Source organism: Pleurodeles waltl, chromosome 5, assembly GCF_031143425.1.
Source record: "Pleurodeles waltl isolate 20211129_DDA chromosome 5, aPleWal1.hap1.20221129, whole genome shotgun sequence".
Classification (NCBI taxonomy): Eukaryota; Metazoa; Chordata; class Amphibia; order Caudata; family Salamandridae; genus Pleurodeles; species Pleurodeles waltl.
The window spans coordinates 749242142-749262312 of NC_090444.1; the positions used below are offsets into that span (position 1 = coordinate 749242142).

Below are 20171 nucleotides of genomic sequence, written 5' to 3' on the forward strand. Positions count from 1 at the left end.
CAGATGATTTTGGTGGCTGCAGATCGGAATGGAGGGAGGCGGGCTCTCTGAGTTCTGCTGGTGAGGAAGGAGGTGATCCAGTCCAGGGCTCTGTCATGGATTCCTGCGTCATTGAGGCGTGTGCGTAGGGTGTGGTGGCAGACGATGTCAAATGCGGCTGAGAGGTCCAGGAGGATGAGAGCCGTGGCTTCGCCGGTATCCAGTATGGTCCTGATATCATCGGTGGCAGTGATGAGGGCGGTTTCGGTGCTGTGGTTGCTGCGGAATCTGGATTGGAATGGGTCCAAAGTGTTGTTGTCCTCGAGGAAATAGGTCAGTTGTTTGTTGATAATTTTCTCTATGACTTTTGTCGGAAAGTGGAGCAGGGAGATGGGCCGGAAGTTCTTGAGGTCCTCTGGGTCCGCCTTGGGTTTCTTGAGGAGGGCGTTGATCTCGATGTGTTTCCAGCTGTCCCGGAAGGTGGCAGTCTCAAAGGAACTGTTGATGATCTTCCGGAGTTGGGGTGAGGGCAGGGGTGAGCCCGAGTAAATGGTGTTCATGATTTCGAAGGTGTCATCGTTGAGATGGGTCCAGGAGAGCAGGAGGCTGGTGGGTGGTGAGCCTGTGGTATTGGTGGTTGACAGGGGGTCTGAGTACTGAAGCTGCCATGGATGTCTGCGATCTTGCGGTAGAAGAAGGGGGCTAGGGAGTTGCAAAGGTCTTGTGATGGCGGGATGTCGTTGACGTTGAAGACAGGGTTGGAGAGCTCCTTTATGATGTTGAGTTGCTCCTTGTGGCTGTGTGCATTGTTGTTGATGCGTTCTTTGAAGGCGGTTCTCTTGGCAGTTCGGATGAGTTGGTGGTGTCCGAGGATGGCGTTCTTGAAGACTGTGTGGTTGTCCAGTGTTTGATCTTGGCGCCACTTCTTTTCGAGTCTTTGGCATGATTGCTTAGATTCTTGGAGGTCGGCGGTGAACCAGAAGGCCTTTCTATCGGTGCGTCTATTGGAGGGATTCTTGATCGGGCAAGAGTGTTGGGACAGTCGTCGATCCATTGCCTGAGGTTGCGGGTTGCTGTGTCAGTGTTGGTGGTGTCGATAGGTGGGTTCTGGGAGATGGTAGTGATTAGTTGGTCTTCAGTGACCTTGTTCCATCTGCAGTGGGAAATCCATTGCGGGTGATGGTGTGTTGTGAGTTTCTTGAAGGAGAAGTGGATGCAGCAATGGTCGGTCCCGTGGTTTTCGATGGTGTGGCTGAAGGAGATGTGTTTGTTGGCGGAGCAAATAGGGTGGAGCATGTGTCCTGCGGAGTGGGTGGGTGTCGTGACGAGCTGCTTGAGGCCGAGGTTGGCGAGGTTGTAAAGCGGGGTGGAAGAGTTGTTGTCGTTGGTGTTTTTGAGGTGGAAGTTCAGGTCCCCGAGGAGTATGTATTCTGTGGATGTGAGACCATGCGTGCTGATGACGTCGGTGATGGAGTTGCTGACCTGCTGTCAGGGGGCCGGGGGGCTGTAAATGAGTGTCCCTCTGAGGGTGGTGTCAGGGTAGTGCATCGGTCGCACTGCCCTAAAGCCAGGCCTGCACCAACTTTAAATAGGCACAATGTGTTATTTTACAACTCTATCCCTGTGAATGTTGATGCATGTACCAATTTTTCTAATTTTTGCACAAAAAAAATACTAACGGTATTCCGATGTTAATTGGAAATAGGATTTTGTATGTGGCCCTTCTCGTAACTTTGACCCTCCTTCTCCCTTGGCCAATGTGCAACAAACTTGGTCAAATCAAATTGAGAATTTTGTACAATATTTTCCAAGGTGCGCAGGTAAATTGGTACAAGGGAGCAAAGCTACTGACACTGTAAGAGTGGGTTTTGTTTTGGAATGTTATGTCAACCTCAAGTACAGAGGCATAGCCATTACGTGTTTCACATTTTGATATATTAATGAGTTTTGTTCTGATAACACTGGCTGGACATTCACCCTTTAATTGTAACTGTGTTAATTGCGTTGCACTTTACCTAGAGTCTCAACCTACACAACCACCTTCAAGGCAGGCCTTCTTGTGCTGTCTAGCCAGACAGCCAGTGGGGCTACATAAGCCAGCTTCCTGGCTCTCATCTATGGTAGTTCTTGGTTGCGCCTGGACTGCATGGGCTTGGGGGCAAGCTTGACCAACATATTTTATGTTTATATTCCAGTCTAAAGTAGGTTTTGTTACTATTAAACACTGAAAAAATATATAGGCCCAAATTTAAGAAGGGCCTAGTGCCAACTATCTCCACATTATTGTCATTTTTTTACGTTAATGTGGTGATAGAGTGGCAAAAACGCCACGCCATATTTACAAAGTGGTGCAATGCTTGCATTGTGCCACTTTGTACACCCTTGCTCCATGTGCCAGGCATAATGTATGCAAGGGGACATTCCCCCGTTAGAGGCCCTGCCAAAAAAGGGCGCAGTGGAATCTTTGAGTTTCCGCTGTGCCATTTTTAGTGGCATTTGTAACGCCTGCACAGCAGGTGTTAAAAGGAGTCACACCATTATTTTTAATGAGCCTCTATGTACTCTGCAGGATTAGTGCCCACATTTATGGCACTAATCCTGCAAAGTACAACAATGGCATCAAAAATGATGATGCTATTGTCCCTAACCTGTGCCATGGTGCGCCTTATGTTAAATATGGCGCACACATGGTAGCTTTAGTGGATGGGGGCGCAATGGGGCACAAGAAAAGTGGTGTTTCGTGACATGAAGAGCCACTTTTCTTAAATCTGGGCCATAGTGAGATAACATGAAATGGTTACTGGAGAACATAATTAAAGAGCTCAAATATGATGCCATTTTAATTTACATCAAATTTGATGAGGGTCAGGAGAGGTGGTGACAGTATGACAGTAAACTATATATTCTCTAAACTAAAGGAACCACAAGGTGTAGGGTGGTCAAATGCATTCCCCAAAACACTGCTAACTAACAGAGCAGGTTACAGCTTATCCCCGGAGGTTGTGACAGTTTAAGTGTCAAAACCTACTCCACTAAATTCCATTGTGGCACTCGGCCAGAGAGCACAACATTGAGAGGTCACATATTTCAAATACATTTGTGGAAATGTCACTGCGGTCTCCAGCACCTGTAGCAATTTGGACTTGCTCACAAAATGCAGACAACATTAAATTGGTTATTTCAGTTATTCAGGTATGACAGGAACGTGCTCGATTGGGAGTTTTTTCGGTGTTCATCTCTGCCTCTTCCAATATCCGCCCAGCAAAGGTCCCAGGCGGAGGACGGTAACCCCTTCTTGGAATGATACAGTTTAATCGTACTCGGCCGTACAGCTTTGATGCATATTCTTTCGCCTGTTTTGTGTACAGGACCTGCTGGGCTGGAACAGGTTTGGCAGTGCCTGCCCCTGTGGGTGTGCCCTTGTATATATACTGCCATTGCTAAAGCACAATATAGCTTCTTCGCGACTGTCGGGAGAGCTGCACTGGAGTTAAGAGCACTGACAGCTCGCAGAGAGGAAACATGGGCTCCCAAGGTATCCAGCTGCCAGGCAACTTTGAAGTACCCGACATCCCTTGCGGGCTTGAAGTTCTTAGGAGGTTGCCTTATGCTTTCATTCTACCAGAATTGGTAAGTAAAAAGGCATGCCTTTGATACATTTACCCAGGCGCTTCTTCAAGTTTGGTGGGCAGTGGAACACTAAACAACACAAATGCGAACCAGCCACTGTTGCTCACTGTTGCCAATTTTCCATGAAATGTGGTCCTAGCCGACTAATAAAACAGACTTACTTTGTGGTGACTGAATACGTCAGCTGATTAATGTACTAATACTATATTCTGTAGGGCACTAGATGACTTTACACCCGATAAAGACCACATTTAGGAGCTATTCTCAATGTGCATCTTCATCTATGCTTCCTTGGTTTATCTATGTGTGAATATTTGGTATATTTAATTAATCGATGGCCACAAGCCAGTGAAGGGGCGTTATGCAGATGAAGAGGGGATCAGCTTCCCATCTATCAGTTTTAATGGCCAGAAATGTACCTGGTTTGCTTATTACAAGATTATTTACAAAATGTAATTCTAAAAGACCTACAAGGTACACATCATTGACTCCTTGGGCTATCAAATATCAAGAAAGAGGTAGCAAAGAACAACAGTACTTCTAGACTGGATATCGGAGTGGTGGATGCTTGGGTAGTAAATTTATCAAGATGGGGATGACAGAAGTATTCACCCTGCTTTTATAGATAGCTGAATCTCAAGTTGTTACAGGCTAAGGTAGTAACGACAGTGCTCAAATAGCTGTAATCCATCCCAAGTATCCCCATGAGATACACATTATCACAAACTAACACAGTGATGCCATCAAGTAAAATAAATTAGCTGAAAGGATAGCTCTTGACCTGAGCATGTTTGTATCACGTTATACTAGGTAAAATTGAAATGGAAAAGAATAAGTTATGTGTAGTAGTAACATACAAAAATAAAAATGATTGGCAATAAATCTTACAAGAAAGTAATCACAAGCCAAGCATTTTACAATACAGTATCACCCATAGCCTTTAAAAGGAAAGATTATTTTGCTTGAATAAGCCCTCATTTGATGTTCATTCAGTAGTATTTTTTAGTGTTTATACTTCAACACATAATTATTCGTCTTTTATTCCACATCAACTCCGTTTCAGTACTACCTCCCTCACACTTCCCACTTCATATTTTATTTTTTGTGCTCACTAGGTTTTTTGTGCTGGGAAAGTGTTCGCACCAGTTACTGACAAACTATTACAGATGACTCAGACTTTATTTGTGTTATATGTATGTTGCCACTCCACTTGGTTGGAAGCAGTTTCACAAACATAATTAGTCGCACAACTCTTACTTCGAGATTTTAAACTTCTGAGGTGGTTTGTGGCAGCTTGTAGCGCTATAGCAATTCTCACATACATATCTTTGTGTTTCATTCGGATACTAGCTTATAGATAGCAGGTTGTGTTCATGTATGTACATCAGCTGCTTTTTGGCGGGGTTCAGAAATACTTAATATGTTTCTCGCAGCTCTTCAAATTCCAATATTCGTAACAGGGAGGATTCTGGTGAATAAAGACTCCAGTCCTCACTCCAGCGAGAGCATCAAAGACACTGTCAAATGGCCAGACATGGAAGACCCTGTCGAACTTTAGAAGGGTATCATTGAAGCTTTGGGTCTCAGGTAAAAGCTGAGCAAACTGGGGACACTCCTTTGAAATGTAAGGCATTCTGCACTGCTTATCCACTGAGATAGACTTGCCTAGCTGGAAAAAGTCAATCTGTACTGTAAGTATTCTACATTTTAGAATAAGATAGGACATAAAGGCAGGTTTCTTGCAATTCCCAGCTTCTAAAAAATTGATGATGGAATTTTGAAATAATGCAAATAGTTGAGTTATATCGTGGTCTCCTCAAGAACAAGATTACTTAAGTAATTTATATTTACTGAAGTTGAAAGTCTTTTTATTCCGTAGCAAAGCTCCCTGTACGGATTCAAGACATAAGACACGTTCTCTGCAGATGCCTGGTTTGATTGCAAAGCACTGAGTAATGTTCCTCATGGTTTCATGTACTATAACAAAGTTATTAATGTGATTAGCAGTTGTTTCTGGAGCCTTGTAGGCATCAGTAGGTCACTCAATTCTAGCAAAGGGGTGCTAATTAGGGATATCAGTCATACTTTAGTAGTTAGTAACCAGAGAGTCAGGCATGTTGTGTCTTGTTTTATGTTACAGCAGGCATTTGTTACAATGTATTTCTAATATACCAACGAACAGCCGTGCTAGCACCACTCGGAGGATATAACAAGTCTCTTTAGCATTTAAGACACTGCTAATGATGGTAATTATCATTTATGCTCCCGACACTTAGCACCTGCCTTATAATTCCTCCTGCTAGCCCACTGCTGACACTGATACATATTACCTTTTGGTGCATTAACTCTTTTACTTGCTATAAAAGGTTCTGACATGGACAATTCAACAATGTCCTACGTTACAGATGTAATTTTCTAAAGTCTTTATCCATTGCATTTCAACCATATCGCAACCACTCACAGTGAATCAGATCTGCTCTCTGCGCAAGCACTCAAAATGTGTTGTTAGCCTCACATCTTTACCCAAGGACTTTTTTTCTACTATCCAGTTTTTGATTCGGGGTTTTGATTTTTTTTAATGAATAATATTTCTAAACTTATAAAGAGCAGACAACTTTAACAAAATCACCCAAAGATGCTGTGAACTAGGGAAAATAATCCAAAAAGACAAAGTGGTTTTACTTAATTGATTTGACTTAAAACTCAAGGCGCGGTGACTTTGTGAAGGTGTGGGGATGACTGACAGTGAAGTAACTCTTTGTGACTCATAGACATGCATTGTAAGACCCTTGGAAGGGCTATCTGTGTCACAGAGCAGTAGTAACAGCTTTGACCCAGAAGTGATTTGTGGATGCCAGAAGCAAAGAAACGAGAATTTCAACCACTGCGTTTAGAAACAAGGGTAGGGCTGGGCAGGGCAGTGACAAATAAGTCCTAGTTTCATGCACACACTGCTTGGCAGTGCATGCCCTGCTCCCCACCCATTTATTATCTCGCCCAAGCCCTTTTTAAATGAAAGCCTGTCATGAAACAACAGACTTAATGAACAAGATGTTTCAGAATAACACATAGATGTTATCACACATACAGAGTGGAACGTGTTGGACTATTGTCTGTGTTGGGCTGACTTTGTCCCCAAGAATAGAAAGTGGTGAACCAATAATAAGATATGAGACATCTGAGGGCTTTTCTGAAAGCCTTTTCAAAGCAGGAGGTCCGGGGCGCCGAATGTAGTTTTTGTAAGAGGTTCAAAGAGTGCGCCTGCGTGTATCAACATGTGCATAGGTAAAAATACGTTGGTTTTTGTTTGGTTGAATTAAACATTTCCTCACAACGCTGTGCAGAAGGAAAATAAACTTGTTGACTGAGTAGAGCTTAAAATGAGTAGTTTGTTCACTACTTGGTTAGGATTTATTTTGCATCCCCGTCAAGGTGAACTCCATGGCCTGGAGAATGATGTCGAGATCACCATTGAGGTTTGAGGCGGAATGGACAACCTCCTCATTTTACCAGTTTAGGAGACTAGCTTCAGAAAACAACGGCCCACCGACATCCATCTGATTTTTCAGGGCATTCGCCCAACTGTGGCCATCAGAGCTGTGTTTTGGTATCCTTCTGTCAGTTTGAAGACTGCACCATTACCCTGCAAATGGATCCCCTGGATGGGCATGTTCAGCAGAATACTAAAATGGAAAATAGATTAAATATTCTCATCGGTACACAAAATCGGAAAATAAATGTAGAATAAACATATTTAAGGGTTTCTTGGTGTTCGCCGACTGTCATAGATCTGTTCCTCAATCTATAAATGAGACAAGCAATGGTTGGAACAGGCGGCCGTACGTAAAACTTGAGAGAGAAATAATGGCATTGGCCACTGAATTGTGATGACACAAGTTTAAGGTTGGACTAAGAACATTTTGACAACTGTCAACATTTTGAGCAAAAATAAGTATGCCTCCCCAATAAGTAGAGATTTTCTATATAAGAATCAGCAACCGAAGAATTTCTGAGGGTTGCAGCCAGCCAGAAAAAAGAATATCTGTCCATTGCTGAAAGTCTAAACCTTCCAAATCTAATGGGGTGTATGACTGTTACCTATAGGATCTACTAGCCATGTGTATCTATAGCGTCTTGAAGAGGCAGAGGATAGTGGAAAGTGAGGAGGATAGAAGAGATGCAAATGTAGTCTGTGATGTTCCAAATCCAGGTAGCACAACTGGCAACTGCTCGGATTGTAGTTTTATACTTTGCTGGGAAAAGGAATTGCCTGAGCCTGGCTTGATTGGTTTCTGTTCAGACAGGTGACCATCGAATAAAGAGCTGGTTAAAGAGGTGGGCATTTTGCTGCATAATATGGACCTTGTAGGTTTTTCAACCTACTGAAGAGTCATGCTTTTACACACAGAGCAAATGGCATGTCTCCAATATAAGACTCAAATGAAAGGATTCAATAATATATAGTTAAATTAGCATGTGTGGTGCTCATTTTCAGTGATACTCAAGCCTTACGCTCCAGCTCCTGTTGAGCAGGGCAGGTTGAGCATGAGAAGGGCTCTGTCTATGGAAAGACGATTATCACTGCTGAGATATTTATAAGAAACTGCAAGAACTTTATAGATCGATGAGACAAACGGAAAGAGGGATATCCCCTGCCTCTTTAAGAATCAATGGTCATACTCATTCCACTGTTCACTACTCATCTTCAGGAATATTGCTTTCAGGTTGGTAACTCCACAAAAAAAGAGCATTTTCCAAAGATTCTCGCTTCTGGAGTTCTAACATGCGAGTCATTCCAGAGACTTCTTATCTAGTGTCCAATCCCACTGGAAAGCATTTTTTCAAATCCAGTAGTTGATTCGAGTTTGCTTCATAACTTTTGTTTGGCTACAAGGCTATAGTGTGGCATGCCTCACTCTGCATAGACAAAACTCATATTGCATTGCAGAAGGAGGAGATGTATCTAAAAACTGTATCTGTCCTTCCTGTAGATACCAGCCACCGTAAAATAATTAAGGAAATAAGAAACTCTATAGCCCTGATAGTGGTGGACCCCCAGACACTGCCTTTTAGACAGGAAAGATCCCGGCCACTTTTAAAAAACATATATATTCCATTCTCTTCTAAACAAAATGTTATTTTGCAGATTCAATGTTCTTTGGACTAATCTCCTCAATTCTGTCTTCTAGACTAGTAGCAACTCAGTGTCTACAATAAGCAATGGCAGGATCCTAGATACCCTAGATACTAGATTCAGCCCAACAGGAATTTAGGCCACAGATGGAAAATGTATCAGTCATTGTATGAGCAGTAGATAACTAAAGAAAACTTTCAGATGGTGGGGGCTTCTGCTGTAATACTGTTAGTACTCAGTGCAGTGTTTGAAGCAATTGATCGCACACTACTTTTGAATCATGTTAGAAGTGGTAATGCCACAGGAATGCTTTAAATGGAAAACTCCCTCCCTTTCTGGGAGATCCTAAGCGGTTCAAATCACTAATCTTAGATAAGACTTCTGCTTAGTCAAATGTGGCATCCACAACGGTCACCACTCTCCCCTAATTTATTTGATTTATGTGTTGCCTCATTAGCCTGCTTCCCACAGCAATTAGATATCCCTATTTATATGAGAATTAAAAAAAAAACTCCTTTGCGTGTCCTCTCAAAGGTTCACCAAACTTCAACATATTCAAAATGCTGCGTAAGGCCTTGCTTAGAATTAAGAAGTTTGGCCATGCTCCCAATTATCGATGTGAACTATATTGGTCATCATTCAGAAAAAGAGTCAGTTGCAAGGCAGCATGCATTGTACACCATGCCTACCATGACATGGGACACAGATTCCGCCAGCAGATATTTTTCATATACTATTCATCGTAAATAGATTCACTCAAATCAGTGATGGTACTTACTACCCTAAGACTTTTGCGGTAGAAGTGAGATGACAAAAGTTTTAGTGCAGCAGTGTGGAACAATATTGCCCTAGGAATTTGGAGATGCCCAACTCTCTGAAATGTTGGATAAAAACTCAAACCCTCGCTTTTTAGTAGCTAATATTATTTTATATTGATGCTTCAATTAATTTCTTAAAGAGGTACTACCATGTCAAGAGTCTCCGCAGGAGTGATAGAGCACTTAACAAACATCTATACGCTACCGCATAGTTTGCCCAAAATAAGGAAGCACGTTCCTGTTGCTGGAGTTCAGCCTTCAGTTCTGTCCGGAAATGACAAATTCCAAACACATGCCCCATGAACAGGGTGTTACTTAGAGAAGAGTTATCCGCTGTTGTTGGGCTCACATGAATGGGTACTAGCATCTAAACACTGAGGAGCCCATTGAGTGCAAAACATACCCACCACCGAGACAGAGCAGGCACATATCACTTCCTGCATACATCACCACAACCATCTGAACATGAGTCTGTTGGACTGACTTGCCTTCCTTGGAAGGATGATGTAACCCTTTCCATGTCTGTATAAATAAGTACCACAGTGTCAGCGCACACTCCGCTACATCACCTCACCAATGATGTGTGTGCTGGAGAGAGGTATTACTCTTTCCTACCCCTCTGAAAACCCGTGGCCGTTTTGCAGAGACTGCTAAGAAGGATGTCTTCTGAAATTGCTTAGAGTTGCCGGCTTAGAATCGGATTGATGTTACAAATAATTTCAGGTGTTACAGTTAAGAGACCCCATGACTCTGCCTCCGTTTCTTACCAAATTGAACTGGACAGAATTTTCTCTGTAGAGATGAGGGGCACATTTCTCAAAATGATCTCAATGCATAAGTAAAACCTAGGTATGAAAAGTCAGACGTAGGTGTGAAGAAAAGACCATTCTGCACACAAAATGAATTCCCGAATCACAAAGGATTGCAGATCACAGCATCGAGGTCCATATTATCAATCTGCACATATATCAGTTCCAAAATATTCACTACCACTATATCATGAAGTCAGGACATTTATGGAACTAATACTCTTATATGCCTTAATGAATTGGTTCTGAGAACTCTAACTCTGTGTAAGTAAAAGTGCAATGAAGGCCCTCCTGAATTGTCCTTCTTTATTTCTATTTCAAATCTTTTAGGACCAATTTACAAAGGCATGTGAGGGTACGTAAAAGAGTACTATGGAGGTCTTCCAAAATGCTTTTGTGAATAGGCCCTCTACTATTGTAATCCTACAGCTACTCACCTTCACAGTATAGTGGAAGTCGATATTGTCGGTGGATATAAGTGCAGGTCGAGATTCAAACTTTAGTATTGTGGCACAGCACCTAATAAAGCCATGGGAGGTGTATTCTTGTAGGTCATTATCTAGTGCAGATGTTCTACCCAGTATTTATGTGTGTTTTTTATTGACACCTGATGGGTGTTTCAAGGGAAAGGTCTAAGGAGTGACAAACGCAAGGAGGTGAACTCCCTGAGTCATAGCGTTGTAGATACTGAAAAACATTTACAATGACTTTTCTACTCTAATCCGCCCTTCCACACTTGCTCCAGCTGTACAGGGTAGAGAAAGTGCAGCAAAACTCATCAACATCCTTCATTGTCACAGAAAGTGGGATAAAAGAGAAGACTTCACGTGAAACAATGCTTTCTAAGAGAAGGAACAAGTAAATAAAAACGGTGGGGAAATATTGCCAATTTCCTAAAGTTAGTAATTCAGATTTTCTTTGGACAATCTATTTCTCAAACGTGGAGAGCGGTCTGAAGTTTATACTGTATATTTACAACTTTAAATTTCGAAAGTTGCAAACACAAATAGGTTTGGGATTTTAGTGAATTGTGTAACCAGTCATAAATGTACGAAACGCCCAGGACTCACTTTATTTACGATCTGTTTATGAATCAGACCCGAAATGTTCACTGTTCTAGTGCGACTTCAGTAATACACCCAGAAACCCGAATAATGTTTTCTCATGAATCCTAAAAACTTATTACAGAACCTTTTACTTGAAACCTGCTATTTTGTAGCAATGCAGCTCCACCGTGTTTCTAAATTATATGTGGGACTCAGCCCACGCCATATCAGCTGCTCCTTTGAGACCTCATGTAGAGCTCTGAAGTGCCCTCCCGGCGGTGTGGGCACTATGGCAGGACATCAATCAATCAATCAATCAAAATAAATTATAGAGCGCGCTACTCACCCGTGAGGGTCTCAAGGCGCTTCATATAAACTAAATACTATCATGCAAGAAAATGTGAAAAGAGAATGTAAAACATATTTTATGTGTTTTATTCCCACGTGTATCTTTCCCACATGCTAATGCATAACTCAGCTAATAAATTACTCGAGATAACAACACGTTGAAACAAAGCGGAACTAAACGTGGATGGAACATTGAAAAAACATTGGCAAAGTCAAAAGGTCTGGCTTTAATGTGAAAATACAGCCAAACACAGGCAAGCACAAATGCCCACAGCCTATTTGTCCTATATCTGTTTGCAACGTCCATCTTTCTGTGCCTACTATATCTCTGCCCTATTGTTTGATTCCCAAGCACACTATGCTTCGTGGCAACAGGACCACAAGCTTAAGCAATTAAAAAAACACAGCATGATCCTCCGCTAGCTTTTGGGTCTAAACAACAGGTTACAAACACAGTAGGCACAGAAAGAGGCATGTTGATAGGGGTCACTGCTCACATAGGGAGTGCACACTTGAGCATGTCTGTGCTTGCATGCATGATCACAGTGAAGCCAGATATTTTTACAATTGCCAATACTTGTTAAGTTTGGTTTTAATGATCTTGCATCACCGTGTTTTGTGTTTCGACACAGGATGGGCAGCATTTGCATAAAGATTTATGGGCTGTCCTACAGTGAGAAAGATCTTATAAGAACACGGACAGAACAGGAGCATGAGAAAACATTTAGCCACCTAAAAAGTAATCGCATGTTGATCAAAATATCAGAACAAGGTGACCGCGCATTTATCCAGGCAAAACCCACTCACCCAAAGAAACACTGATAATTGCAACAGTGAAGGTGAAAAATAAAGACCAGTCAAATTGTTTTTGGCTTATAGAGTACTACAACGTTGCCATTTTGTATTTTTCCAAACAACACTGGAGTTGAAGGAAATGTTAATGAAAAAATTAGTATTCCATTGGGTTGATGAGTGTCACCAAGTATAATAGGGATTGAAAGGAGGGGTGAGAGCAGTATCCTAATTGCATTATTTTTGATGATCTTGGCTAAATATTACTCACACTCAAATCTAATGCTTTGGAATAAATTTACTAACCTCGCCTAAAATATGTGATAGGTTACTGATTACTTTTGCCTTACATGGCTAAGAAATACCCGAAGATGTTACTCTATGCTAGAGAAGGAGACCTGGAGTTGCGGATTGGAAATGTCAAGCCAATCATTCCTGGAAGATCAAGTTCAATCATAAGCTGTTATTTCATTCTATCTCATTAAGGGATCAGTCCAGGAACCTCCGAACATTTAGGGAGGAATTGCATTGATGCAGGAGACTAAAGTACACTACATGCACTACAGAAAAGGAATCCAGTGCCCACATTCCTGTGAAGCTCAATAGTGAAAGCCTTGGCACTGTGAATGGGCAAGAGGAATGTAGGGAAAGTCTACTCAGTGTTGTGGGGTCCACAGTAGAGACCCTGGTATTCAGTGAAGAGGTCTGGCAGAGTGCCTGGGCCAGGGCCGGACTGCCCCATCGGGATATCAGGCAGTGCCCAATGATCTGGTCTGACAGATCAGTGTGTGGGACGGTTTTTTAGAAGCAATGTATGGGCCGTTTTTTCAGCAGTTTAGGGCCAGTTATAAGGCCAGGTGAGTCGTTTTTTTCTGTTTATTTCCAAAATGTTACCACTTTTTAAAATTATATGCTTAGCTAATGTGGGCCACTTTGATTTTGGTGCCCAGGCCAATATTTTGTCCCTGTCTGACCCTGATACGGCCATGACTCTACTGTGGTGAGAGTTATGGGTTAAGGCATGTTGGGGTTAGGTATGTCAGGTAGAAACACAAATGTCTGATAAAAGTAACAGTGTTAAACATGTTGTAGGGAAATTAATTTAGGTCATACGGGATTGATGAAAGATGCAGGACATTTCACTGAGTATTGTATTGAAATATGCCCACGCAATTTTTAAAAACAAAAAAGGTTGTTTTATTAGCTATCAGGCAAAGCGGAGATTACGATTCAAGAACTGGAAAAATAGAACTCTTATATACCAGCGGTTCTTAATCTGTGGTCTGCAGACCCCTGGGGTACATGACACCTACTCAGGGGTCAGCAACTGTTTAGAAAAATAATTAAATAAAGATTAATTAATTATACATTCATAAGCATGCAATATTTGAAACTGGACATTTTTAATTTAAAATGCATTCTAAAATTGAAGGAAATTGAAATTCTAGGCTACTAATAAAGTTTGTATCATTATCTTGAATCGGGCGAGCAGCACTAATACAGAACACGGATCCCACTATGGACGATTGCTGGCCTTGAATTAAGTGCTAATATGTGCCAATAAAGAGAGCATGTATGATGAGCAAAAAAGACAGTTATTTTCTCGAGTATAACCTATTGCTTCATCTTGTAAAGTTAAAATTCATTTTGAATAGCTCGAACATTTCCATTAAAATTAAAGTTCAATTTTTTCACATTTGGTTTGTGAATTAAATAATATATTTCTTAATTTGCATATTTGATGTATGATTGTGTCCGCATTTTTGTGCATTATTTTGAGGTTCGAATTGTAGAAATTGCTAAAGTGGGTTCTTGGATTCCAGTAGTGATTCAGTGGGGGTCCACAGAAGTCTAAAGTGTAAGAACCACTTTTATAGACATGCATGTGCATATGGCACTAGGGAAACCCAGCACTGCTCCAGGCAGAGAATATCGTTCATCACTCTTGTCAGCTCAGTTGATCGTTATTTCTTAAGTTAGCTAATATTGCATACAATTTACATTTCATGTCATATTCAGGGATTTCTAGTTTGTTCCAATGTAATCACATTTCCAAAATAACCATTTATTATTCAAATATGGCTGCTCACGAAAGGCCTGAGTCAGAGCTCAGCAGACGAATTACTCCTTATTACAATTGCTATAGAATATAAAGCTCTTGTAATACAGCTGCCAGGGTATCTGGCATGTTTGTGACTGAATATCCCAGCCACCATATTATCGGTAATCAGTACATGAATTAGGGTTAAATAGTGCTTAATTACACGCCAGGTTAGGACCGACTCTGGAGTACGTCAGGGCAGCTGCAATAAACTCCAACAGCTGTACATATTTATTACATTTTTTGGAAATTGATTTATCTGTGGTTGCAGGGCTAGAATGTAATAAGCTATATATTCGGCTACTGTGTGCGTCTCAAGTCGATGTTTATAAATAAATTAGAGACACAGGTTTGTACAGGGATTGCAGAATCCCATATACTACATAAAAGAAGGAAGAGCACATTTCAGTGTACCACAGACTCCAAAGGTTTTTCTTTTTTGAAAAGGCAGTTGTTTTCAGTGTCCTGAAAGGTGAACATTTTTAAGATGTAAAAGTCTTTGTCGGGTGACGACTGCCATATACTTCCAGGTTATGCAGCAGTTTGCTCACTCTCCATTATTTACCTAGAAAAAGATATCTTTGGGTAAAAGCGGTGTATTATGTTTTGATTAACCAGAGCTATAAGTTTTTCTTGTGGGCACAAAAGTGCTCCTACAAACAAGAAGTTTGGCCACCATGTGTGGTAAAATATCCCCTGAATCTTATTTAATATGAATCAATATATTGGACCAAGGAGCTATGCCTGCTGTCTAAGCCTCATTTTACATTGAATGCTCCTAAATAATGAAATCATAGGTACTGCTAGGTTTCATATCTTATTTTTTTTGTCACAGCCTATGTTGCAGCCTTAAGGGAAGGTTCTTGGGGTTACGTCTCCAGTAACCTAAGTCCCTTCTATTTGGGATCAGCCATTGGTCTCCTTTTTAATATTTACATTTTCTCTCAAATATTCAGGGACTATCGTAAGTGTTTTTTTAAGTATGAGTGCTGAAGCTCAAGGTTTATCTTAGATGCCCACCATCAAGAATATTAAAACCATGGCTGCCATGCTGTGATTCCACCTCACACCTCTTTCTTCCACCACCCTACTCTTCCATTTTTTTCATCTGTTCATGTTTTTCCCATTCCAGTTTTCTATCACTGATTTCTATCTTTCTCTTCCTCACTTTTCTGTCTTCCTATCTCTTGCTGTGGGTCAAAGTCTAATATCAAAAAATAATTCCTGATCCCAAAAAACGATTGCAAGAGCACACCACTTGACAGACCAGGCTTCATCTTTGGTGCCACCTGATGCAACAATCTTTTTCCGTGCCTCTCCAATGACTTCTTTCTCCACAAATATTCCCACTACCACCCTCTAACACTGCCTCTCATCTCTCCATAGCCCCTCTCTCACATGCAGTTCATTTGTTTTATAGTGCTACTCATACAAGTGTAGGGTGTCAGAATACTTTACATCACACATACATTATACAGCGACATTCATAGGTGTGTAAATCAGTGTATAGGAAATGTTGCAAAAGAGAATGAAGATTACAAAGCATTAAAATCACGTTCTAACACATACCATGCAGTTTGCGTGCAGCTCTTTAAAGACAGTTCATATGTACCATGCTTTATTAGTATTCTAAATTATGAACTGCGAGTAACACAAGGATCTCTGTGACAAAAGAAGTAACTCACGGACCTATATCCATCCACATAAATACAGCTCTGTGATCTTCATTGTACATGTTCTTTGCAGCAGGCATATTGACTCTCTGAGCTACTTTATGACAGTGGTGTAAGGAAACTTGAGGGGGGCTCCCTGCAAAGTACATGGAGAGCTCCCCCTAAGGCTGCACTCCTGAGCTCTCAGGCTAGGGTACAGTGCTGAGGGGGCCGCCTGGAGCTCAGGCATCCCCGCACTGCAGGGGATTTGGGGACCTCTGCTACACCACGCTTTGTGATGAATCAAAAGTGCCACTAGACAAAACTTGGATCTCTCTCCAGCAGGAACATTATTCAACAAAGTTATCTTGACCTGTTTTTATGTTACCTTGGAAACTGCTAGACACAGAAGGAACTCCCGTAACAGGTGTCTTTAATCCAATAGGCTATTTCCCAACAGCGCTCCTAGAATTCAACACCACCCCAACCCTCTGAATCCAACACCAGGTGCAGCTGTACTGGTCACACTGTCACAAATCCAGCCCTACCACCTGCAAACACCAGCACAAATTAAACACTCAGGCCCATATTTATGACCTGATTTGCATTGCTCTTGCACCACGCAATTTGGTGCAAGAGCGACGCAAACCTAAAGTCAGATTTTGAAGCCACGCAAAGCCACTTTGCATGGCTCTGAATAGTTTAAAAAATCTGGAGTAATGCAACACAGTCAAATCTCTGTGCAAGGGAGGCAAGAGAGGGCTTCCTTTGGCATAGCATGGGTGTTTCCATGCACCACGCAACTCCCATGGTTTTTGACACATTTCCAGATTTCCCTAACCCGGTAAACCTGGGAATGCACCGTAAAGATATGCCTCCCCAGGATAGGTCTAACAAGTAGAAATATATTTATTTTTCCACTTGTTTTTCCTCCTTCTGTGTGTGCTGCATGGAGGAAACTGTTAGCAGGGCAGCATGACTTGCTGCGCTACCCTGCACCACAAAGCCCATACATTTGTGCCTCACTGCAGTTAGGGAAGTAAAATGTCACCTATCAGAAACATTTGTGCGCAGAGGATAAAATAAATGAAGATGATGTGTTTCCAGTAAAAAATCCAGAGGCTGACCATAACGTTTTTTAATTTTCCCTTAGCGCTACATAATGAAGCCTCCTACCCTGTAGCACACAGGTATGATAGTAGCTTCTTTTCACCTTTGTTTTTGTTGTCCCGCCGCAAAAGCGAACTTCAGACTCCACCAGCTAGTACCTTTCAGCTGAAAGGGCCGTTTCATGTGCACCTCGTCTAACAATGAGCCAAGCCCTTCATTCCTGCGACGAACATATCTTCTGGAATGTTCCTTTGACTAGCGATGCATAACGCGGCTACAGAATACTTGGGCTGCCAGTGTCATTTATAATTGACGCATCTTACCGCACATACGTACTCAGGTACAGTTCGTAAAAGGTCGCACCCATGGTACGCAGAGAGGCGTGCCGGCCTGATAGGCATGAAGACTTAAATAAATAATTTGCCATTTTTCTGAAACTTAAAAAAAATCTGTTTTGTGTTCTGACAGCCACTTCTGTTATTGACTATTGTAGGTTTGGCAGTCAGTCAGAGGGTGCTCGTGAGTGCGTCTCTGCAGCTGCTGCCTTTGTCTATTGCAGCAGTACCAGTTCTGTGACTGACTCATGACTAATGTTCTTTGCTCTTTGAAGAACACTGGAGTGGCTCCCGGATGCCACACCTGAGGAGGATAATAAGTGGCTTATGTACTGAAAGATCGTGATTGCGAAAAACTGAGCAAACAGTTTTTTGCGCCACACCTTCATTAGATGCATTTTTGACATAGTAGGCACTCTTTCTGAAACTTAGCCAGTTTCCATAGTTTCTAATGCCCAGAACAGATGTACCATGAAAAAATGGCCAGGTAAACCCGCCCATTTTTTTAACATTGATACAGCCCAGCACACAGAAATCTTTAATTATAATTTTAAACATTCAAAGATGCTATGGTTTCAATCGTAACATGTCTTCTGTGAAACATGCAATTAGGGCCTTCTTTCCACAAGCCCTCTAACGACTAGGCCTTTGGGTGCAAGTGCCAACGAAGGCAAAAAGCGCACCATGAAGTTAGTGCAGATTGTGAAGGCTGGTGAGGGGCCGAGATAGAAAGTGTCACACCCAAAATATGCTGTAGGCTGGAGAATTGGGCAAGAAAAAAATCCTACCTCAGTCACAATCGACAGACCTCTGTTGCTCTGAAAGTGGTGAGAATCAGGTATAGCACTTCAGGAACATTTGTCAATATGCCAAAGGTTACAGTAATGGTATACACAGTTTTCTCATCAATAATTTAATTGCACATGTTGCAGTGATATTTGCAATAATGTCGTAGACGTTGTCATGAGTGATGTAATATGTATAGTGATTAGCAGTGCATGGCGAGGGCACGAATTATAGTTCGCTTAAAGCATTAGTTTTAGTTACTTAACTTAATAATAACTGGCGAATTTCAGTGGTTTTTTGAGTTTAAGATGACAAACCGTACAATAACCTTACTTTAACCTTTGTTTTCTTCAGTGAATTAGTAGGGTTTTTAATGTACAGTAATATTTTATTACTATATCCACCAACCTCCTGCTGCAATTGTCTGTGCGCTGCTTAGTGGGGGTGGGAGGGGTTGCCACAGGACCTGGTCTGCAGCCAAGCCTTGCAGACAACCCCTGGCAGGCAGGCAGTACCATAATGCACACAGCCTGTGGCCAAGCCCTGCAGCCAACCTCTATCTACCACCAGCCCTTACAGATAGCCAAACCTCCCCGCCACACCCATCACCCACCTGATAAATAATAGCCTAGTTATACAGCAGATCTATCATCTGTCGTCAAAAACTATCAATAATTTTAATCATTTCCATATTTCAATAATGATAAACATATTTAATAAAGTTTTATTGAACTACGTCAGTGACTTTTACTTTTTACATAGTTTTTATTATTGTATTTTGAAGTGTGAAAATGTGAAAATGCAGTCAGAGTTACATTACTTTTTCTTTCAGGAAAATAAAGAAAAACAAGTTTATCTCTGTTCTACCTTTTCACATTTTACACCACCAAAAATGCAGCATCAAATATATCCACATAAAGGCATATTTTATGTGTTATATCTTTATAAAATTCAGCAGGCCTCTATGTGGCACTGCAATCCCAGCTGTGTAACAAAAACCCCAGTCGAGGAAATGCTTTAGAAAAAAATGATAAGTTGTCTTGGGGTCATGGTTTCAAAGGCCCATGAGACATGTTTTTTTCATAGTGTTGCTGGAGTGCTGCATTTTGTGCGGCCATGAAGGAGGCATCATTTTTTGATTATGTAAGGGGTGTGGCATTGCACATACAAGGCACCCCCCACCGCTATTATTTTTAGAGCTGTGGGGGTAGCCCAGGGACCCCTTGGTCCCACCAGCATTTTCCTTCTTTTATTCCACCTGGGGCAGGCCTCAACTATTCACATTTGTATTATTTTGGGGGCATTTGTTTTATTTGTGGGGTACCCCTAGCCAACTTGGGGTACACCACAGTCTGTTGCTCATAGGGGTCTGCAGGAGAGGTCCAGGGCACCTGCAGCCCCACCAGCTCCAATGCTTGCACCCATTGCAGGCATAGGAGAAGTCATCATTGCCCCAACCCCCGGGAGCAGTTTTCCTTTTCTCCTGCTGGGTCGGAGCAGTCAAAGCATGTCCCTTTCTGGTGGGAGAACTTTTCATTTACTTTGCGCATGCTTGCGCATGCTTGCAGGCAGGAAAATAGATGGTGTCCCAGGAGTTGGGATCCCTGGAACACTGTCACCGAGTGGGCCCT

The 20171-nt window shown here is 41.8% G+C and overlaps 1 protein-coding gene across 1 annotated transcript in view; it reads left to right on the top strand.

Annotated features, from left to right (window-relative positions):
• Positions 1–3350: 3350 nt before the first annotated feature.
• Positions 3351–20171, top strand: part of LOC138296010 (MAL-like protein) — a 33372-nt gene continuing 16551 nt past the window's right edge. Inside the window, exon 1 of the mRNA XM_069234713.1 lies at positions 3351–3609. Within this exon, the coding sequence (XP_069090814.1) occupies positions 3502–3609 (108 nt within the window). The 5' untranslated portion in view covers positions 3351–3501. The remainder of the gene's footprint in view (positions 3610–20171) is intronic.